The sequence below is a fragment of the Dysidea avara genome, chromosome 1 (assembly GCF_963678975.1).
Source record: "Dysidea avara chromosome 1, odDysAvar1.4, whole genome shotgun sequence".
NCBI lineage: Eukaryota > Metazoa > Porifera > Demospongiae > Dictyoceratida > Dysideidae > Dysidea > Dysidea avara.
The window spans coordinates 37,430,615-37,454,261 of NC_089272.1; the positions used below are offsets into that span (position 1 = coordinate 37,430,615).

A 23,647-nucleotide genomic window follows, 5' to 3' on the forward strand; every position below is an offset into this window, starting at 1 on the left:
GGGGCCAAGATATGTTTGCATGCAAAAGGCTTACAAGGACAGACTACAGCCCAAGTGGACATTGTCCTAACAGAGAATTTTACTGTTGCTGCCACTAGTGAAGTGGAAGTTATGGGCATGATGCCTGTATCATGTAAGGGTGTTTGGATGGTGGAGACCAAGCCACTCAAAAAACCACAGGTCATGGTGGCCAGGGCCATTGTTACACCTAAGGATGGACATATCCCTTTTCACTTGTTGAACATGGATTGCCAACTGGTCACTATTTATAAGGGCACCAAGACCGCATGTACAGAAGCCATTGACAACATTAGGGAGATATCCACAGTAGGTGGGACAAAAAATCCAACTTGTACAGAGCAGGAACAGGAGGAGGTGTTGAACAATATTCTCAGTGCAATTCCTGAAACCCTTAATGGCTATCAGCTTAGGCAATTTTGTGTATTAATTATGTCTTGCCCACGTATTTGCTCTCAAGCCTGATGACCTTGGCAGAAATGTTTTAAAGCACAGAATTGAGACTAGTTGTACCCCTATTCGGCAAGGTGTGAGACGATTACCCCTACCCAAGAGAGATGAGGTTAAGAAACTGTTAAGTGAGATGCAGCAGAAAGAGATCATTACTCCCTCCAAAAGTCCTTGGGCATCCCCCATCGTACTAGTACCAAAGAAAGACAGATCTGTACGTTTTTTGTGTTGACTACCATAAGGTAAACAATGTTACACACAAGGATGCATACCCCATACCAAGAATAGATGACACTCTTGACACACTTGCAGGTTCCAAGTGCTTCTCTACCCTAGACCTGAAAAGCGGATACTGGTAGGTGGAAGTGGAAGAGCAACACAGGTAGAAGACAGCATTCTGCACCCACGAAGGCCTTTTCCAGTTTAATGTTATGCCATTTGGGCTATGCAACGCTTCCGCTACGTTTCAAAGACTTATGGACATGGTGCTGATAGGACTTCAGTGGAGTAGTTGCATAGTCTACATTGACGACATCATCGTGGTTGGCAGAACCTTTGACGAACACCTCCAGAATCTGAAAGAAGTTTTTAAACGATTGGATAATGCTGGAACCCCGCAAATGCCAATTTCTACAACCAAAAGTACAATTCCTTGGACATGAGGTGAGTGCAGAGGGAATTTTACCGGACCCATCCAAGACAAGTCAAGTGAGAGAGTGGCCAATACCTACATCAGTCAAGGAAACCCAACAGTTTCTTTAGTTAACTAGCTATTATAGACAATTTATTAAGAATTTTGCATCTATAGCATCGCCACTGCACAAGCTCACTGAAAAGAAAGCTAATTTTCAGTGGACCAGCCAATGTCAACATTCATTTGACTGCTTGAAGAATCGTTTAATTTCTGCTCCTATCCTTGCATTGCCTGACTAGTCTCAGCCTATCCTCTTAGATACTGATGCCAGCGATACAGGAATTGGAGGTGTCCTCTCCCAAGTCCAAGATGGCAGAGAGTGTGTTATTGCATATGCAAGTAGGAGTCTTACAAAAGCTGAACGCAATTATTGTGTAACAAGGAGGGAGTTACTAGCCGTTGTCACATTTCTACAGCAGTTTCGGCTTTACCTTTTAGGAGCATCCTTCATGATAAGAACAGACCATGGTGCACTTACATGGATACAAAAATTTAAGGAACCAGAAGGCCAGATTGCTCGGTGGGTGCAGAAACTACAGGAATACCAATTTACTATCATTCACTGCCCTGGTAATCGCCATAACAATGCTGATGCATTATCAAGGTTGCCATGTAGACAGTGTGGAATGATTCCTGTGATGAGCTTACTACCTTAGCAACAGTAACAACTACAGATTTGGCTTCAACAATAGCATACTCTCCAGAAGAGTTACAAGCCGCCCAACTAGAAGATCCGAGTATTGGATTGGTCCTGACTTCTAAGGAGGATAATCACTACCCTGACACCATACCAAATAATGGTATGGGAGATTGAAGACTGTGGCAGCTGTGGGACCAGCTAACAGTAAGTAATGGACTGTTGTATAGAATGTTTAAAGACCAAAGTCAGGATCGATCTTGGCTGCAATTAGTTGTTCCCCAGAAACACAGTTCTGAAGTTTTAGCAGCACTACATGAAGGGGGTAGCCAGTGGCCACCTGGGGCAGGAAAAGACATTTAATCAAGTCAAAGAACGATTTTACTGGCCTGGGTATTATGACGATACACACAGATGGTGCCAAACCTGTGCCAGTTGTGCAACTAGAAAACAACCTCCGACAGCTAGGAGAGCACCACTTGGAACCATCACAGCTAGTCAACCAGCTGAAATTATTGGCATGGATATTTTGGGACCATTCCCAGAGAGCGAAAGAGGGAACTCCTATATATTGGTTGTTGCAGATTTGTTCACTCGATGGATGGAGGCATTTTCCATTCCAAACCAGGAGGCCAGTACTGTTTCCAATGTCCTTGTAGATGAAGTGTTCATGCGTTATGCCATTCCCAAGCAATTACATTCTGACCAAGGTCCCCAGTTTAATGTCAGAAGTTTGCAAACTGTTGGGTATTCAGAAGAGTAGGACTACACCATATCATCCCCAATGTGATGGTATGGTGGAACGATTCAACAGAACATTGTTAAGTATGTTAGCTACTCACTGCAAGGAGAACCCATGGAATTGGGAAGAACACATCTGTAAGGTATGCTATACATACAACACAAGTGTCCATGCCTCAACAGGTTACACACCATTTTATTTAATGTATGGCCGTCAAGCAACCTTACCCATTGCAATTCAGTATGGCACTGCTCAGTTACACCGGACAGCCTCACAAACTGAATATGTTGCTGAACTGAATCAACGACTCTCATCTGCTTTTGAACTAGCTAGAAAAACAGCTGGGGTGCAGCATGAGTGACAGAAGGAGTACTATGATAGGAAGGCTATCGATGATCCACATGCAGTAGATGATTTGGTCTGGGTGCTGAACCCAATGGTACCCAAGAACAGTAGCAAGAAACTATTCCACCCATGGAGTGGACCTTTAAGAGTGATTAAGAAGCTCTCAGAGTGTACATATAGGGTGCAAAGACAAGGTGGCCAAAGGCAGAGACAAGTAATACACTTCAATCGACTGAAACCATGCCAAAAGATATTCGACTAGATCATAGTGACCAGGCATCTCCAGTGCACCACCCTAGCACAAAAGAGACTTCACCAAAGAACAATGAACAGACACCACCACCACCGATAGGAACTCACCTAGAGTTAGTTGATGATGATGAAGACTATTTAGTGTCACACTGGTGATACTACAGGAGATAGTACTCACACTGTACATGGCCAGCCTGTCACTGAGACAAGACGATACCCAACTCGCCACCACAGACCCCCAGCAAGACTACAAGATTATGTAAGATCGTGAAGATGGGACATCTTCTTAGTGGAGGGGGATAATGTAACAGATTGTAATAGATTGAATGTAACCCACTAGCTTCTATAATTTATTTTATATTTTTGTATAATCAACACCTTTTATAAAATTGTTAACACTAATAGGTATATATAAGTTTTGTTTTCTTTGTACAGTCAGTTGTGGTGTGAAAGAGTGAATTGTTGGTAGCTTCAACATATAGTGCTTGCTCATATAAACTTGCTGTGCTACAGTCTGTCTCAACTGTCACACATGTCACAGCTGTCACTATTGCCACAGCTGTCACTACTGTCTCAGCTGTCACAGATGTCACTACTGTCACAGATGGCACCACTGTCATAGCTGTCACTACTGTCACAGATGACACTACTGTCACTGCCATCTCAGCTGTCACTACTGTTACATATGGCGTTACTGTAACTGCTGTCTCAGCTGTACTACTGTCCCATATGTCACTGCTGTCTCAGCTGTCACATATGTCACAGATGGCACTACTGTCACTGCTGTCTCAGCTGTCACTACTGTCACATATGTGACATTAGTGATATCGGAGACGGCAGTGACAGTGGTGACAGTAGTGACAGCTGAGACAGTAGTGACAGCTGTGACAATAGCGACAGCTGAGACAGTAGTAACAGCTGTGACATTGGAGACAGTGGTGCCATTTGTGACAGCTGCGACAGCAGTGACAGTGGTGACAGCTGAGACAGTAGTGACAGCAGTGACAGTGGTGCCATCTGTGACAGTTGAGACAGCAGTGACAGTGATGCCATCTTTGACAGTTGAGACAGCAGTGACAGTACTGACAGCTGAGACAGCAATGACAGCTGTGACAATAGTGACAGCTGTGAAATATGTCTGTCACAAATGGCACCACTGTCACTGCTGTCTCCAATGTCACAGCTGTCACTACTGTCACAGCAGTCACTACTACCTCAGCTGTCACAGCTGGTACCACTGTCACTGCTGTCTCCGATATCACTACTGTCAAATATGTCACAGCTGTCACTACTGTCACAGATGGCACCACTGTCACATATGCCACAGTTGTCACTGTGTCACTACTGTCACTGCTGTCACTACTACCACAGCTGTCACAGCTGTCACAGCTGTCGCAGATGGCATCACTGTCACTGCTGTCTCCGATATCACTACTGTCACATATGTCACAGATGGAACCACTGTCACATATGTCACAGATGGAACCACTGTCACATATGTCACAACTGTCAATACTGTCACAGATGGCACTAAACAGTAGTGACAGCAGTGACAATAATGACAGCTGTGACAATAGAGACAGCAGTGATAGTGGTGCCATCTGTGACAGTAGTGACAGCTGTTACAGTAGTGACAGCTGAGACAATGGTGACGTAGTGACAGCTGTGGTAGTAGTGACAGCAGTGACAGTAGTGTCATCTGTGACAGTAGTGACATCTGAGACAGCAGTGACAGTAGTGCCATCTGTGACAGTGGTGACATCTGAGACAACAGTGACAGTAATGACAGCTGTGACAACAGTGACAGCTGTTATAGTAGTGATATCGGAGACAGTAGTGACAGCTGAGACAGTAGTGACAGCTGAGACAATGGTGACAGCAGTGACAGCTGAGACAATGGTGATGTAGTGACAGCTGTGGTAGTAGTGCCATTTGTGACTTAGTGACAGCAGTGACAGTACTGACAGCTGAGACAGTAATGCCATCTGTGACAATAGTGACAGCAGTGACAGTGGTGACAGTAGTGCCATCTGTGACAGTATTGACAGCTGTGACAATAGTGACAGCTGAGACAGTAATGCCATCTGTGACAATAGTGACAGCAGTGACAGTAGTGCCATCTGTGACAGTAGTGACATCTGAGACAGCAGTGACAGTAGTGCCATCTGTGACAGTAGTGACATCTGAGACAACAGTGACAGTAATGACAGCTGTGACAATAGTGACAGCTGTTATAGTAGTGATATCGGAGACAGCAGTGACAGCAGTGACAGCTGAGACAATGGTGATGTAGTGACAGCTGTGGTAGTAGTGACAGTTGAGACAGCAGTGACAGTAGTGCCATCTGTGACAGTAGTGACATCTGAGACAGCAGTGACAATAGTGACAGCTGTGACAGTAGTGCCATTTGTGACTTAGTGACAGCAGTGACAGTACTGACAGCTGTGACAATAGTGACAGCTGAGACAGTAATGCCATCTGTGACAATAGTGACAGCAGTGACAGTAGTGCCATCTGTGACAGTATTGACAGCTGTGACATATGTGACAGTGATGACAGCTGAGACAGCAGTGACAGTGGTTCCATCTGTGACAGTAGTGACAGCTGAGACAGTAGTGACAGCTGAGACAGCAGTGACAGTAGTGACAATAGTTACAGCTGTGACATATGTGACAGTGGTGATAGCTGAGACAGCTGTGACAATAGTTACAGCTGTGACATATGTGACAGCTGAGACAGTAATGCCATATGTGACAGTAGTGCCAGCAGTGACAGTAGTGCCATCTATGACAGCTGTGACAGTAGTGACAGCTGAGACAATGGTGACAATTGAGACAGTAGAGAAGTAGTGACAGCTGAGACAGCACAGCAGCTGAGTCTTTGGTGTGCATTAGATAAAGCCGTTCAATATACTATATAGTATATTATCTCCGTGTTATGGATAATGCCCTGTCTCCAATGGTTAGTGTAAGATCAGCTAGAAACAAATCACGCTGTAGAGAAATCAGCTAGAAGAAATCACTCTATAGAGGAAACAAGGCACAGAGATCAGCATGATCAAGTCACCCTGTAGGAGTCCAACTACTTTTCAAGTCACCCCATGGAGAATTCGGCAATGAACAAATCTCTCAGTAGAAACATCATCTAGAAATAAATCACCCTACACAGTATTCAGTTAGAGGCAAATCCCCCTGTAGAGAGATCAGTTAGGCAAGTTACCCTGTTGCCAGTTCAACTACGTATTTTTCAAGTCACCCTGTAGAGAGATCAGCCAGAAATAAATCACCCTGTAGAGAAATCAGCTGGATCAAGTCACCCAGTAGGGCGTTCAACTACATTTCAAGTCACCCTGTAGAGAGTGTAGCTAGAAACAAGTCACCCTGTAGAGAGATCAGCTATGAACAAGTCACCCTGTAGAGAGTTCAGCTGGAAATAAGTCACCCTGTAGAAAGATCAGCTAGAAACAATTCACCCTGTAGAGATTGGCTAGAAACAAATTACCCTATAGAGAGATCAGCTAGAAACAAGTCACCCTGTAGAGAGATTAGCTGGAAACAGGAGAGAATTCAGCTACATTTCATAGTGTTTCAGCTAGAAATAAGCCACCATGTGGTGAGTTCAACTACAAACCATTCACCATGTAGTCAAAGAGCACATTTACATTATGAGGTTCCCTGTAGAACCACATACACATTTCCCTGTAGAGTATTCAGCCGCAAACAGTTTAACCTGTGTGACTTATTTTTATCATCAATCAACACAATTAAAAGTTATTGCCTAAAGTACATGTAGCTAAACAAATCATTAAAATCTTCTTCATAATAATCTTCTCTCTAGATCTGTGGTAAAGAAAAAGAGAAGTTAAAAGAAATACCTAAAGCTGGCCATAGGCTGGCTTTAAGTATAAGAAGCGATATCTAATCAAAAACAGCCAAGCTGTAAAAAAGGATGCAGCCTCAGGGTGAAAAAGATGTGAAATCAAAGATGGTGGCCAAAAAATGGCTGTGACGGTAATTATGACAATTCAGGTGAATTTGGTGCTAAATCCTAGTGAAACTTTGAGGAGGCAACACAAATTTACCTGAATTGTCGTTATTAAAATTTTTGCCATTAACCTACCATCACAGCCATTTCTTGGCCGCCACCTTTGATTTCACATCTTTTTTCACCCTTGCTTTTTTGGAGGCCGCACCCTTTTTTTACAGCTTGGCTGTTTTTAATTAGATTTCTTTGACTAATAAATTGATTTTATTTTTATTGAGAAGAAAAATTTGCCAGCAGTTAGACTCAGTCAGGCGTCTGCCATATGGGAGATCCGTGGAACCCTTTGAGCCTCCTAAAGGGTTCCATAGAACCCTATTTGGCAGACACCTGACTGAGTCCAACTGAAGAAGCAGCTAGTGCAGATCTGACCCTGCACTAGCTGCTTTTTTTGTTCACTTCATCACTATCCAGACTGGTAGCATGCTTTCCTTCATGACTTTCTTTGTGTTTCTTCAGATGATACGTATGTCAAGCAAACCACATACAGCTGTAGCTAAGTGCTACTATATCCATGTAAACAAAGTTAGTAAGATAACTCAAACTTCTAAGTGAATACAGTACAATAATAATTATGTGGTGTGTTATACATTTAGCTCATTGGCAAAAATTTGTTGACTGCTTGCATATACCCGTATATAGTGCTGTCATTAACTATAATTGTAACCGGTTTTGTGAAAGGGGTTTTCCCACGTACACATCCAATTTACCAACTTTAATGATTCATAGCTTCAGACAGATTGAAGGAAACTAATTTGGTTAATAGTTAGCACCACCATTGCTAAATGGATTAAAAAAAATTAGTTCTTTTATACAGCCCCTATATGGATGAGTGTTAAAGACCTGTTTTGAAAAATCCAGTTAGATTAATTTGCACTACTATACAGTGTGTTTAGTGGTCATGAGCTTGCAGAAAAGAATTCACAAACAAGGAAACGCACAGTAGGGATAAGAGGAAGAGCAGTACCAGCAGATATACTTCAATAATGATGCCTCCAGCATAACAAGAGATATTATCTCAGTCTGTGAGTCCAGTCTGAGTCTAGTCTGCGAAATACATTAGACCATTCCAAACTGATTTGCTAAAACAGACCCAATTTTAAACGTACTAGCACTAGAAAAAAATCAAGGAGTGGTGAAAGTGCCTGTGGTCTTTGTTTGTTTGTCTTCCTATCATTCTCACTAGATATACTACCTCGGTAGTTCAGTTTGTCAACACATAAATTAAATCAAACTTATGAAAAGCCAGCGTAGAATTTGACTTTGCTGTTATTGTTCTAAATATTCTCCAGCTGAAAAAAAAACAACCGTTTTTCATGTAATATTTTTCTATTTCTTAAAATTTTTGATAAACTATCCTCCAGTATTTGAAGATCTTGGCACATTAGATCAGTGTTCACTCCAATTTCACTTGTTTAAGTTTTACTGCACTCTTCTTTAATGGGTGGCGAACAATTGGTCTGCGTGTTGATGGTACAGTGACTCTGCATTGTTGGAAAAACTGGCAACTTTAAAGTTGGATATTCATTTTTGTGCAATCATCTTTTTTGCATTCTTAAAATGGTAACTACAAATTCTGGAGGAAGTGTTAATAGGTAAGTCAGACCTACCTATCTTGTGTACCCACACTTTCAGCAGGTTTTTAATGTGTAGTGGTAAACCAAAATAGCTGGTGTATGTCTCATGGCTTGACCTGTTGCTACACTTAGGAACAACACATAGATTAACCATAATTCCCTAGTTATATCCAGAAGTAGTATAAAATACTGTATCTCTTGCAAAATACTGGGCAGTTAAATACCTCGGATGTTGTATGTTTTGTGAACGCAATATTGGACTGACTGAACCGCTAAACAAACTAGACTACAGCGACCACTGGTCAAGTACTTAGTCAGCTGGTGTTCTAATTACAATGCTGTTCACAATAACTGTCCAGTAAAAACAAAGTACTACTAACTACCAGAGAATGCTGTCAACTACTGTACACTTTGACAACTAAACACTTATTACATGATTTAACCCCCATGCCCTCTGTGCCACATTTTTTAATTGCACATTTTAAATGAATGGATATGTGCCATTTTATCCATTTTCAATGTGACATGTGGTATTTATCCCAAATTTTACTGCTACCCATGCTATTAGAAATTTTTTATTCTTGCTGTGTGTGGATGTGTACAGGTGCATATACATATAGTTGCATAAAACAATGTTTACCCTACATAGGTCCTCCAAGTATTCGTGAGTTCATTGTTTCTGATAACTGTTCTACTGATGCTAGTATATCATGGGATCCATCTAGTACTGACCCAGTATGCTTACCAGTATCATATGATGTGACAATATCACCATCTGATGGAGTAGTGATGATGAGAATAAATGACACCTCCTACAATTTCACTGGATTAAGGCATAACGATACATATACTGTTACTATAAATGCAAGCAACAGTGCTGGGAATATAGATGATCTATTCAATCACTCATTGACAACAGCAGGTATAATTTGTAATTTTGTATGGAATTTCATATGTACAGTGATACCTCGTTAATAGGGCCACCTTTAGGACCCACAATAAGTGGCCCTATTAGTGAGGTGGCCTTATTAATGAAAACCTCATTAATCCAGCCATTAACAAATTGGCCTTATTATCAAGGTTTTCAACAAATCAACACTTAGCTATAGTTGCTGTAACAGCTATTTATGTATACTACAGGTTTCATCATAATGCACAGATAGGATTATTCATTACTGGAGGGATAAAATTAATGAGGTGGCCCTATTATCGAAAATTAAATCAATGGAATAGTATGGAAGATAACCTGGACTTTCTGGACCTGGCCAGTATAACAAGGTGGCCTTATTACTGAGGTGGCCACTAAGTGAGGTTTCACTGCATGTACAAATGTTTAAAGACTGTGAACAAACTGTTTCCATCTTTTCTTCTTAAACTTATCACAGAGCAAGATTTACAATACGTTTAAATCAGCTTTTGCATCCTTGTTGTCACCATTCAACAAAACTATACAACAACTGACAGTTAAGGTATGGTACAGCCTAAAGGCAACGTTGCACTCGAACGAAATAAGCGAGTGGGTAAGTGCAGAAAATGGAAAGAATGTGGTGAATAACACGCAGCAACACACGCGTTGTAAATGCTCAACAATTGTTCGCAACAGCCTTATCGATCGTGTGCAATCTACTAGCAATTTGAGTACGAGTTCTATCGCGTACGTATACATGCGCATTTATCATTATTATTATTACATTTTACAATATAGCTATAACTACCTTCATTGTTATTACAGTTAATATATCTCAAAGAGAATACACCCATCTTATATTAGCTATACGCACATAGCTACCTTTCCACAACTGCATATAGCTACGTAGAACATAGCTAATAAGTCAACGTTGTGAGTTAATCATGCTATCTAGTTCATATATAGACAGTAATAAATTCTCTTGTTGTATATATCTATAGGGTAAGGCTACATATCTCTCCTGGTTATCGAGTATTCTAGAACTACACCATAATTTCCAAGAATAAGTTTACCTGTATAGCTACATACGTAATTCTGTGTTAATTGGGTTTTTTTTATATAGGAGCTGATCAACTGAAGAATATTGACATTTCGTAATACACTCTAGATAGCTACGTGCATGTAGCTTTATGTTTGGTATATTTAGTGCATTGTTGTAAAATGATTTATGATATTTATTATTTATTGCATGTCCTATATAACTAAATCAGACATCAGATCCAAATCAGATGGCCATAGAACTGTTGTGACCATTAGCCTGAAAGAGATTTGAATTTTTATGCCATTTGGATGCTATAATGCCTTCATTGTTTTTTTTTTTACAGATGACTGTAGATAACCATGCGAACATCAAACCAGTTAATGAAAGAGTGATTATATTTTACAGGATCCAATAATGCAATGCGCATTAGCTATTACAACAAGGAGAGTTTTAGGATAAGTTTCCACATAAAGCTCTTGATGGAGAATTCTGTGACACAGTAATGCTTTCACTCACATAGTCTTCCCATTCAGCTGCTTGGTATTCACTGTATTCTGTGGGCTGTACCTTCATTATGAGATAATTAGCTGCAGTACAAAATAGTACTTTTAATACCTTAGGTGGAGCCACCTTCTTCCCAACACGTAAAATAAAACTATCATCACTGTCATTACATGTAGTTGACTTTTTGCCTTTTCCTTTTTTCTGCTTTGGAGACTCTTTGTTTTCCTTGCCAGCAACGTATAATTAGATAGAAATATTATTTTGTGGCATTGTAGCAGGCACAATAATTTATTAGTGCAAAACTTCTGCCAATACAAGAAACATCTCCACATACATTAATCAGCTTCCTTTTTCTCTTTCTTTTTTTCCTTGCCATCTTCTGTCATGGTTTCACTTTTCCCACCACCTGACTTTTCCTGATTCACTTCCCTCATACTGTCATCACGTTTATTTAGCCTTGGCTCTTCGATTTCTTCATCTTCTGCCTCCTCGATTTTTGTTTGTTCTGCCTTACAGTAAATCTCTGAACCTAATGTAAATTTACAGGATTTATTGACTGCAATAGATTTTAATATCAATTACTACTGCTCAAATTGGACATTTTAATGTGGTAAACATAATGAGGTGCAATAATATTTTCAGGACCATGGTGATGGAAATGATGTCAGCATCATTAAGCTTTCTGTTTTACGGTTGCAGTTTCATATTTGTCTTGGGCCCCCTCAAGTCTCTAAGCAGCCCCTAAGGGTATACTTTATAAGATAAATTGTTTACCTATAAAATTTTGATTCATTTTACAAGCCATTTGCTCCCCACCTTTAAATATGTGCATTTCCTGCCTCGAGTACATGTATGCCATTGAAACATATACAGTGTATCTTATCACACCTGAAAGTAAATAAACTGCCTTTTAACACTTCCTGTTTTGCCATAAAACTGACACCACATCATCTTTCTTTAGAGTTTCTCCATCAACATCCATTAAATGGTTCAAAGGCACCACTGAATAGCAATCCTCATCAGTAAAGAATACTAATGTATGTGTGGGTGCACCTGTGTATATAGCATCATAGAAGTAAGCTTGTGTTTAGTCTCTAGCTGTATTATACACAACATGAACATCGTGACCATGTGTTTTCTATGAAACAGTATTGGGGAAACTTCATGCATGGCTTTCATATTTTAGCATACAGTAAATAATCAGGATGCCTATTTGGTATTACTATGTATTGTCAGTATGAACCGGCATAAGAGTTGATAACACCAAAAGCACCATTACCGTTATTATAGCTGGTGTGAAGTTATCACAGTACTGAGAAAGAAGTAAAAAAAAAAGTTGCACTAAATAGCAAAAACAAATTTCAGTCAGGTGTATTACTCAATGCTTGAGAAAGAAGCCAATAGACTAAATGAAATATGCAATGATTAGCCAGAAACAAATTTGTGGTGTGGTTATAGTCAAGCCCAGATCAGGATGTTTTTAACATTGGCGCCAGCAGGGTAAGAGAAACATGCACTGATTAGCCACAAATAAATTTGTGGTGCAGTTATAGTCAGGTGTACCCCACCAGGTTTTTTAACATCTGCACAGTAGCTAACACTTTGGTTTGCTGTTTGTATTGAAATGGACAGAACATGCTTTTATGTATAGTTCCTTTAAACTCAACCAGTTATGTATATATCATTCATCAACATGTACAGGGTGTACAGAGTACAATTTACCACAGGCAGATGGTATGCACAGGTAACATTTTTATTCATTACTTTGTCTATAGACATCATTACATACAATGTCTCTATGTAAACTTTCATATTATACTTCAAATACTCACCACTACTTATGGTACACTAGGTAGCATGGGTCATGCACTTTGCTGTTAGAAATTATCAAATAGCACAGCTGGTTTATCTAAACTTAGCCATATAAGCAAATAGAATCATTACAACTGTACACTGTACATATCCATTGGTAGAACACTGGGTACCTTACCCAAGCTCTGTCGATGCTGGCTATACCTCACATGAATTTCAGATTCCAGGTTTGGTCACTAGGGCCCACTGAGCATGTCTACTAAGTTTGATGTCAATTGTCCAAAGGTGCATATACAGTAGGAAGTATGTGTCTGTGTTTTGCACATAATCACACACACAACACACAAACACAAACATGCATAAGTACTACTAAAATATACACATTTCTATTCCTGCTCCTGTTGTACAAACTGTATGTTCACATTTCAGTAATCTGTTCAGGTGAAATTGATCCATGTGTCAAGGATATTTGATATTTTTAATGTTTAGTAAGCTTGATTTGCACTGCTGTTGTCACCACTTAGATAATAAGCCTACCCAAGTGTGTATGATAAACATTACACTGTAATTCCAACAACCAAAAATTAAGGATGCTCGCGGATATTTGAAGCCATACAATGGGTGATTTTGTACCATCTCTTATAACCAGACAATGTGTAAAATGAATCCATATGGTACTTATATTGGTGTAGTGGTTCTCTTTCTCTTCAACACAAACCAAACAGAATTTCGCTAGCCTTTACCATTCTATAGCTACGTGAGATGCTTTCCAGAGTGTTTAAATCGAAACTAGTCCTTCATCTTTACCACTAGCGTGCTGGAAATCGTGCTAAATATACTTAAGGTTACAACTCACATATCTATGAAAAGTATTAATCCATAGCTTACATTGATAATAAGTAAGCGCTGAAAGTGTGTTTCACTAACCAAACCCTCAAGTTTCCATCGCCATTACTCATGAAGCCATAGTGCTACGGACAAAATCTTTTCATAGCCTATCTCCATGCAAAATTTGAAGCTTTTACGGCTATCACTCAAAAACTAGTTTTATTTTTAGTAAACATGTGTAAAGATTGCGTGCGTCCAACATTATTGATATAATAACCACACAAATTCCTAATAACCGCAATCACCAACTTTTCAAAATAACATGTCATAAATGCTGTTCTAAACACAAAGAAGCTCTGTTTTCTCTTCTTCACACACGGGAGTGGCTTCTTGCTACGTCTGGAGTCTCCAGCAAGTAGCTCTTGGGTTACGCTAGGCATGCCATCATCAGCAGCTTGTAACGCCTTGTGATTCCAGCTGATAACATAATCCCCTACATAAGCAGCTTACAATTACAATACGAACTACCTATCACTCGAGAAAACAAGGCACGAACGCATGTTGCAATTGGCTACAGGCGAAACATGCGTTCACACTTGTCGCCTTAAATAAACACTTACTTTTAGACTAATTCAGGCTAGTGTAACTCTTGATCCTTCAGACAAATATTTGCTAACAGTTCAGTTACGATTTTAAAGAAAAAAACATGCTGCTCTTCCTCTTGTTCTCTGGTGCAAAGCACGGGCGCTTAACACTGATACTACAAGTATGCGTAGTAATGCCAATTATGATGCAACAGCCGCATGTGGTTTCTGGGCTGGCACTTAAATGGCTTCAAATATAAGCAAGCACCCTAAGGGTGCTAGTGCCTTTTTGAAGCCACATAAATGCTGTTCTTTTTATCTTTGATACAGGAAAAAGAAAGCTACAGGAATCTAAACTACTGCTTCGAAGATTGACCTAACTTTCTACTATACAGAGACCAAAGTATAAGATTGTACCTTGTTTCATTCACGCGCTATAGTCCCTCAAAGTTAACCCATACATTTTTTTATTCCGAGATACTGGCTGCTTGCACAAGCATCAAATTTGCTGTGAAGATTATTCAATAAACTTGTGGAAACTTAGCGCAGGGATTTGTCTTTGCACTTCTTCTTTCTTGAGTTATAAAACAAAGAGCGAGTGCCACGAGCAAACTTCGACTTCCGGGCCCTGTAACTTCGTGCTGGATCACAACAATTATAATTCCATGTGCTAAAAGTTTGCAAATTTATCACTGATGGTCCACCAAAAGTTTGGTAGAGATCCGACTATCGTGTATTCCAGAATATCGCCTTTTACAATGCAGTGTAGAACATGCGCACGCCGACCAGTTATTACAACAAATTCAATAAACCACAAATGCCAACTTTATCAAGTTATAAATGAAGTTCTGAACTAAAGAAAAGCTCTTGTTCCTTTACTTTACACACTGGGACACCTTCCTGTTGGTTGTGGAGTCGCCAAGCCTGCTCTTTGATAGGTAACGCCTCGTAACGCACAGTTAGTGTCTTGTAATGGGTGATAGATCCATTGTCTCTACTTAAGAACAGGTGTACAATTACAAATATAACTTAGCATACACTATCACTTGAGAAAACACAGGTAGGACGTGTGTTGGCTACAAATCAGCTTGCGTTCGCATGTGTCTTCAAAACTAGCACTTACTTTCAGGCTAATTCACTCTGGGCGCCTAGACGATCATTTTTGTGATGGTTTTCAAACGAAACAGGCTGTTTCTTGGCCAATTTCTTTGGCACAAAACACAGCCGCCTAACACGGATATACTTTGAGTATGCGTAATATTGCCAATTATGATGTAACAGCCACATGTGGTTATGTGGGTTGTCCCTTGAATGGCTTCAAAAACCGCTAGCACCCTTAAATGTATATAAAATCACATGACCTAATGGACTAAGTGCACCACTAATTTGTTTGTGGTTACATAATGTATAATTGTGTTTCCTTGCTGGCTTCTTTCTCACTGCTGTGGTTGTAACTGCAACTGATGTAAACTAATTTTATGATACTTCAATCTACTACCCAATGCTGGTTATTAGTATTTTTCACAGTTATGGTTCACACTAACCTATATATTGTGGTGCAGTTGTGACTGGAAGCAAATTCAACCAGAGAAGTAGGATGGCTTACTTAGAGGTAGTGTCCTTGGGAAGGTATAAAGACAATAGTCTCAGGGTGCCAACCTAGGCATACAGGTACAACCCTTGGCACATACATCCTATGTGGCCATGATGGTACATTGACCAGGTGGAGTCATAAACTGTGCATGTAATAACATTATAGATATACATTATCATACACTTCTTGTATAGAGCAATTGAACTACCAGTTTTGTAGCATCGAAGCACTTGGATGTACATATATAAAGCTGCCAAAAGCAATCCGTGCAGCTATACTATAAAAATAACATCTCATTATGCCCAACTGTGACTGCCTGCCTTCATGTGCTAAAAAAAATATTTGTTGGTTCCTGTCAGGAAGGATGTCAAAAGGTTTCAATGGTTTCTATCAAAACTTAAAAGGTCAACTGAAATGGAAAAATTTTTTTTGATAAATATGTTTGTTTACTCATGCAATGCACAGAACAACAATTTTTATAATTCAATTATGTGTAATTATCGAGTTATGACACCTCAAATTGTGGACGAAGATTTGTGGTTATTATTGCGGAAGCAACGTCACGATACATCACCTCGAGCGGAAGTGTACGTGATGACGAAGGCAGTAGTACAACTACAAGAGAGCTTATCATCACTATCACATACAATTGTCAAGTCTTTAGCTATACCTCGACAATGTGTTGCTGCTGATTGTAAAACTACTAGCGGGATGGAGTACAGTTTGCACTCGTTCCCTACAGACGAGAATATGCGATGACGGTGGACAAATTCTGTGAAGTGATACAGAAAAGACTGGGATGGCCCCTCGACAAAGCTCCCTTTTGTGCTCAAGGCATTTTACTGAAGATTCTTTCGAGACAGAAGGATCTCTGTATCGTGACACCTTTGGAATTCATGCCCAGAAGCGCCTAAAACCAGACGCTGTACCTACCATCTTTCCAAAAAGCATTGACCAATTGCACACTAGCAGCAGCAGTGCTTCATATAGTCGTCCATTATCCGAAAGAAGAGAGCAAAGATCGGTAAAGCCATAGCTACGTAGTACACATGCAATAGGTATATCATTATACAAGTTAGCTAGCTATATATTATTACATGTATAATTACAAATGATGTCAGTATTGAAATTATTGTTGTGATACAGGTGGTAGAAGAACTCCTCTCTGCAACTACAAGTGCTGAATCAACTCTTGAGCATATGGATACCATAAATTCCACTGTACAACTTCCTTTGTGTCACACTTCAACTGACAGTATGCGTCACTCCTCAACTGTCCCTTTGTGTCGTGATACTATGTGTCACTCTTCCACAATGCCCAATCCACCTACACAAGAGAAAAATGCTAAGAAGAAGTCTGTATCTGTGACTGTTCGTGTCAAAGGGAAGAATAAAGGTATAAAATAGATACAGGGTGTAATAGTATAGCATGATATAATAACATCATGTTCCTCAATGATAGCAACACAGACTGACACTTGTCCTCAACAAATCAGTGTTGGCACACAATGCAACTTGTTAAATGCCCCACCTCTGCAAAGGCTTCCACAAGTGACATCACTTGACGATTCCTTTGTCACTGAAGAGGAAACGGATCTGGACACATCATTTTTGTCAAACCAAGAAGACTACACCACAGAGTAAGCACATATAATAGCAACACAAAAATTGAATAATATACCTTTGTGATGTCGTAGAGATGACACACAAGAGCTACTACCTCAGGATGAAGTCAAGTTCCTTGTGTATAGGTCCCATCTGTTAAGCCTATTCACAGCTTGCAGATCATGCCACCAACTATGTAATGGTGAGGTTGCCAACCTGAAGGGTACTTTTATCAGCATCAGACAAAGCTGCCATCACTGTGGATACACATGGGTATGGAACAGCCAGCCATTTATCAGAGACACTCCAGCAGCAAACATACTGTTGTCTGCAGCAATTTTATTTAGTGGTTCTACCCCTGGAAAGAGTTTCCACTTTTTGGGGTGCTTACGTGTAGCATGCACCACAGATAGAACATTTCACCTCCACCAATCACAGTTGTATCTCCAACCAGCTGTTATATCTGTATGGAATCACCACCAATGTCAGATACTTTCAGCTATCTCAAAGAAAGACTGCCCTCTTACAGTTGGTGGAGATGGAAGAGCTGACAGTCCAGGTCATTAGCAAAATATGGATCATATGGTGTTATTGACCTAGATACAAACAAAGTTTTACATATCGAACTTGTACAGGTATGATTGTCAAGCATACACTTTAATGTTTCAATTAAACTTCTGAATTACTTACAGAGCAATGAAGTGAAATCCAGTAATCATATGGAGAAATTTGGATTGGTAAATGCTCTTCAGTTTTTGGCCGACAACTCATTGCAAGTGACAACACTATAACTGATCGTCACAAGCAAATTGCCAAGTACATGGCTGAGGAAAAGCCAGATATTGAACATCGTTATGATGTGTGGCACATATCCAAAGGTGTATATATATATACACCTGCATAGTAATAATTAATATCATTGGTTAACAGGAATTAAAAAGAAGTTAGCATACTTAGCAAAGACCAAGCAGTGTGACCTCATTGGAGAGTGGATCAAGAGCATTACCAATCATTTGTATTGGTGTGCTGCCTTTGCTCCAGATGGTGATGGTGATGAGATAGTGAAGTGGTGGAAGTCCTTGATGTATCATGTTTGCAACACACATGAAGATTGTTACCACAACCCTCTAGGTAGCCTAGAAGAGAGACGAAAGAAATGGTTTATACCAGGTCAGCATTAACCTACTTTTATTTAACATGTGGACAGTTGTTGTGCAGGGAGTAAGGCAAGTGAGAAGCTTGACAATGTGGTGATCAACACCAGATTGTTGCAGGACATGAAGAAGCTGTCACCATTATACAAAACCAGTAGCTTAGAGGCTTACCACAGCGTGGTCAATCACTTTGTCCCTAAGCTATTGGCATTTTCAGACCATGGAATGCATGCAAGGTGACTGATGTGCAATTGAGCTCCATTGTGCATACACTTCAAATTAGATTACTGAAAGCAGCACTACACTTCAATGAGAATTTTGGGAGGGAACAAGCTACAACTGCAGCTGGAGCAGAACGAAAACGAATCTGTTTTCCAAAACTAAACAAGGAGAATTTACACCAAAGCCAGTTCCTGTTCCTAAAACCTACAGTTAGTTGTGTGTTTTCGTTTATTGTTTGATTAATGTAATGCATTCTATAGATTACGTTGATGAACTAACTGAAAAGACCATACAGTACTGCATGAAGGATGATGAGGATAAGCCCACACTACCCCCTCATAAATCATCATTAGCAAGTGCATACATACACCCAGATAAGGACCACATACCATTATTTTCACATTATAAAAAATAAAGAGTGACTTGATATTAATGTAATTTATAGACATGTCATATGTACATACATTACTATAGTGTTGGTGGTAGAAATTGATGACCTGTGTATTCATCAGAAGGGAGTTCACTCTTTATTCGTGATACTGCACAAGAAGGAAGTACCATACGTCTGTAGTAGCCCCAACCCCACCATTCCAGTTGTCTGTATGCCAGAAACCTAAACTTTCTACGAAGAAATAATTATTTATAATTATAAGACTTCATAATTAACAATGGACAAATCACCTGTTCTCCTCAGTAGGGATATCACTAGTCCCATAATGGTGTCGGTGGCCATGAGAGGCTATCAACAACACAACTTTACACAGGCAAGCATTGGCAAAGTCCATGTGCTGTGTGATACAAACAGGGACAGGATCACCAACTGACAGATCTTTGATTTCATCAATTTCTTGACAGCAAACAGATTCCCTGGCTGTTGGCATTGGCTGGCAGTGATAGCACGTACACCTGAACAAATAACTTGACTAACTGAGCATCAACTAGTCCCCTTTCACTTACCAGTTCGTGTTTCCAATTCGCTCTTTGCCTGAGTCACCTGTTACTACAGCCGTTTCATCTTCAGATTTGTTGTAAGTCCCGGAACGTCTCTGGTTCGTATGGTAGAACTTTGTCATGAAGTTTGTCCACCTCCTCTGGCTCTGATATCGCTTCGCTGTCTTCACAGAGATCTGTTGAATAACACACAGAGCCTGACAATATCGAATCGCCATCAGACTCGGAGAGAGAATTCGAGGTTAACACTTCACCTGCCATTGTCGAAATATATATATGACAGTGTAACTGTTGTACAACTTTTACGCGGTGGCTCGAGTTGACGTCATAAGGTTGCAGTTGATTTTCCCGGATATGACGTTTCGCTGCTTTTAAGGCTTTATAACTTGATAATTACAAATAATTGAATTTATAAAAATTGTTGTTCTGTGCATTGCATGAGTAAACAAACATATTTAGCAAAAAAAAATTTCCATTTCAGTTGACCTTTAATAACATTTCTTTGAATTAACTTAGTTTGAAAATAATTTAACTAGCAATTTCATACATTACAATTTCATACATTACAGTATATCATTGTTCTGTGCATTTTTACTTTCCATCAGATGATGTGGAATTCATGGTAACATATGCTTCCCCTCTGAAGTATGTACATGTACATATTCTATGAGACTCAAGCCAATGAGAAACCATTCGGAATTTTATAGATACAGTAGATATTATTTGTGCGTGGGTGGGATTTGTAAATAACTTGTGTGGTTGTTGAAGCAATTTTTGCTGCCTTAGGGGTGCTAGAAAATTATTTTTCAAAAACCATCACAAGTTGAAAAAAGTTACTAGTTCATTTTACTCCTGTACTCTGGTGATACATAACACTTTAACACCAAACCCACCTTAATAAAATACCTGTTAAACATTAACCAATTTCTATAACATAGCTGCACTAAATAACTCTATATGTATCTGTTATTATTCTTGCCTGAACCCATGGAATGCATGCTATCATGTAAAAAACACCAAATGAGGTTTTGTCCATGGAATAGATGTTAATCAAAAGTTACAAGAAGTTGTCAGATGACAATAATGCATGTACACTCTACTATATGTAGCACTTAGTACTAAAATTAGTTACGTCTGTATACTAAAAACCTGAAAGAACAGCACTGGTTGCTTGCAACTGCCTTTTATTTATAAATTCTGCAAGCTGTAAATCATGTTATGACAATTATCCATTAACTCTACATCTAAAGAGCACTTTTGCCACTTGTTTGAACTAATTTTGAGTACCATTATACATTTGGAAAACTGTTTAGCTACCAGTGTGCACTTTGTGATTGAAGTCCACATATACCTGTCTTTTATCACTGTATGTATACAATCTTAATTAGTGCAAACAATGCAGAAATTGGTAGTCCGTATATATGATATCATAAAAGAGCAAGCATTTACAAATCCTATACAAATGCTACTGAAGACATGCCCAAATATCCTGAGCTTATTGTGTATGACATTCTTGACAAAATGTTTGACAAAATATCTTTATTTTTCTGACTATTTGTTCAAAACTATGTTAGAGCAAACCAAAAGTGGGGATCATTACTCACTAATGATCGCCAGCCTTTGTTTCAAGCTGCTTTTTGTAATTGTTAGCACTTTCTGTATCTGCATGCTTACAAGTGTTTACTTGTTCAAGTTATTAAATTAATTGTATTAACTAAAATGATTTTCAAACAGCAATAAGAAAATCAACATCACCAATAACAATAACTAATAAAGCTGAACTCGCAAACTAATGTTTTGTGATGATGATAACCATTGCAGTAATAGCTGATAATAGTAGCCTAATGTAACTACCCTACAGCGCATTCAAATTGCTTGGGAATGGCACGTTTTTCTTAGCTACGCAATAGCTAATATAGTTTTTTTAAAATTTTATTTAGTACAATAGTAATATGTTCGTACAGTAGTTAGTTATACACACTGGGAGTAGCTATGCCACTTGGTTTGTTCCTGTTGATAGCTATTAAAGCAAAATTTTCTGTCGTGGTTGGAACACGATATACGTACAGTAGCTACTAGATCACCTATATTAACCGATGCGATTGATGCAATCGATGATAGACTGGAGATAAACTGAACTAGGCTCACATTTACCCTAGCTTAATCACCAGTGATTATTGGTAACCAGATGAGCGATTGATCGATACACACTGGGACTCGATCGATTCCATGCTCGATAATAACTGCAAGCATAAGTTCTTATTCACACGAAGCTATTTCGAAGAGCTGCAGTACTGTATAGGTACTTAAAAATTAGATTTCTTAGTAGCTAGCTAGTTAAAAGGTTACTTGATGAAGGGTTAATGATAGCCACACACTCCAGTCATGGACTCGGGAACGGACTCGCACGATTGATTCCACGCTCGACAAAATTTATAATGATGTCCCTACAATACGGTGTAGCTATTTCAACTACCTACATGTTTGGACAGTTAGATCGCTTTGTCTTGTTTAAAGTCTATTGATCTTCTGAACTACAGTGGACTGGTAGCTCTCTGGAGTTTTTCATCAGCTGACTATACACCAGTTAATATTATATGCAACAGTTCATTGAACTACTACAAAGTCTGTACAACATGCAGAACAGAAAAGAGCTTAATGCTTCTCGAGTAGTGGAGCCATTGCATATGCTGCTATACAAAGATACATTTATATGCATACACACTTTCATTTAAGAAAACATAGCTATATAGCTATACCATAGATTATTATCAGTACTATCATGCAAATATGCAAATATATCCTTACCCCTTCGAGTCTCCGTCACAGTCGCAGTCGCTCTGCAAGTTCGTCGAACTGCCATCCTTCTAAAAGAGCTGTTCCAAAACAATGTTATCCGTGACCTTTCTTTCAATTTATATGATCGCGAGCTAATGCCTCATGTGTGCCATGAATTGTACGTAATACTTCTATGTACCGTAGATTTTGCTAGCTACATTGCACTAGGTTTGTGAGATCACAGCAAGTTGACGTCTTCACAGCAGAACGGCCGTAAATCACAACATTACTCACATCAGCACTCGAAGTATACTGGCATCAACATTCAACATGCTATTAATAAAACATGTAACACGAACGTAAGAGCACACGTACTTGAAACCGTTTACGCATGATAGCATTATTACGCTCGAGTGTCGAGCGGGCAGCGTGAATGTGTGTGCAACGTTGCCTTTAAGCTGTACCGTAGTAGATTGACATAATAATTGCAACTATTGTGTGCAGTAAGACCTTTGTGTGTCAATAACTTGAGTCAACAAAAATTACAGTAGTGGTACATATGTGTGCCTAAAATTGTATTTCATACACATGTTTACGGTCATGATGAATTGGGTATTCAAAGTCATTTATTATCCAATTTTTTGGATTCTTGCTCCATTGTATTACAATATAGTCTAATTGTATTACAATATAGTCTAATCAGCTTGTGTAACAAATCTTTAACAAATGTAATTACTCTTTACTATTATATTTATATACATGCAGGTCCACCTTTCTCTGTTGAAAGCTTTTCCATTGGTGAAGTTTGCATAAATGATTTTAGTGTTTCATGGGATCCTGTCACTGGTAACCCAGTATGTGGACCAGTGTCATATGATGTGACAATATCATCATCTGATGGAGTAGTGAT

At 39.3% G+C, this 23,647-nt stretch overlaps 2 protein-coding genes and 2 long non-coding RNA genes across 4 annotated transcripts; all 4 read left to right on the forward strand.

Moving 5' to 3' along the window:
• The first annotated feature begins 3,126 nt into the window (after positions 1-3,126).
• Positions 3,127-5,046, forward strand: LOC136246492 (uncharacterized). The gene is made up of 6 exons (XM_066037976.1): positions 3,127-3,290; positions 3,574-3,592; positions 3,652-3,826; positions 3,904-4,278; positions 4,322-4,747; positions 4,796-5,046. Exons 1-6 carry the CDS (start codon positions 3,127-3,129, stop codon positions 5,044-5,046), a joined length of 1,410 nt encoding a protein of 469 aa, XP_065894048.1.
• Positions 5,047-5,116: 70 nt separating this feature from the next.
• LOC136246500 (uncharacterized) lies at positions 5,117-5,987 on the forward strand. Its single transcript, XM_066037983.1, has 2 exons — positions 5,117-5,430; positions 5,510-5,987. Exons 1-2 carry the CDS (start codon positions 5,117-5,119, stop codon positions 5,985-5,987), a joined length of 792 nt encoding a protein of 263 aa, XP_065894055.1.
• A 12,164-nt stretch (positions 5,988-18,151) lies between these two features.
• Positions 18,152-18,702, forward strand: LOC136251742 (uncharacterized). Its single transcript, XR_010699184.1, has 3 exons — positions 18,152-18,267; positions 18,325-18,510; positions 18,563-18,702. It is a non-coding gene; the product is annotated as an uncharacterized lncRNA (long non-coding RNA).
• A 211-nt stretch (positions 18,703-18,913) lies between these two features.
• Positions 18,914-19,426, forward strand: LOC136250071 (uncharacterized). Its single transcript, XR_010698433.1, has 3 exons — positions 18,914-19,022; positions 19,070-19,217; positions 19,269-19,426. It is a non-coding gene; the product is annotated as an uncharacterized lncRNA (long non-coding RNA).
• The last annotated feature ends 4,221 nt before the right edge of the window (positions 19,427-23,647 follow it).

Bases quoted from the DNA above. Each gene is read 5' to 3' on its own strand.
- LOC136246492 (XM_066037976.1), top strand. From the start codon at position 3,127: ATGCCAAAAGATATTCGACTAGATCATAGTGACCAGGCATCTCCAGTG. The intron at 3,827-3,903 runs GCGTTACTGTAA...CATATGTCACAG, and splicing joins TGTCACTACTGTTACATATG to ATGGCACTACTGTCACTGCT. The intron at 4,748-4,795 runs GTAGTGACAGCT...ATGGTGACGTAG, and splicing joins TAGTGGTGCCATCTGTGACA to TGACAGCTGTGGTAGTAGTG.
- LOC136246500 (XM_066037983.1), top strand. From the start codon at position 5,117: ATGCCATCTGTGACAATAGTGACAGCAGTGACAGTGGTGACAGTAGTG. The intron at 5,431-5,509 runs GTGACAGCTGTG...CATCTGAGACAG, and splicing joins GCTGAGACAATGGTGATGTA to CAGTGACAATAGTGACAGCT.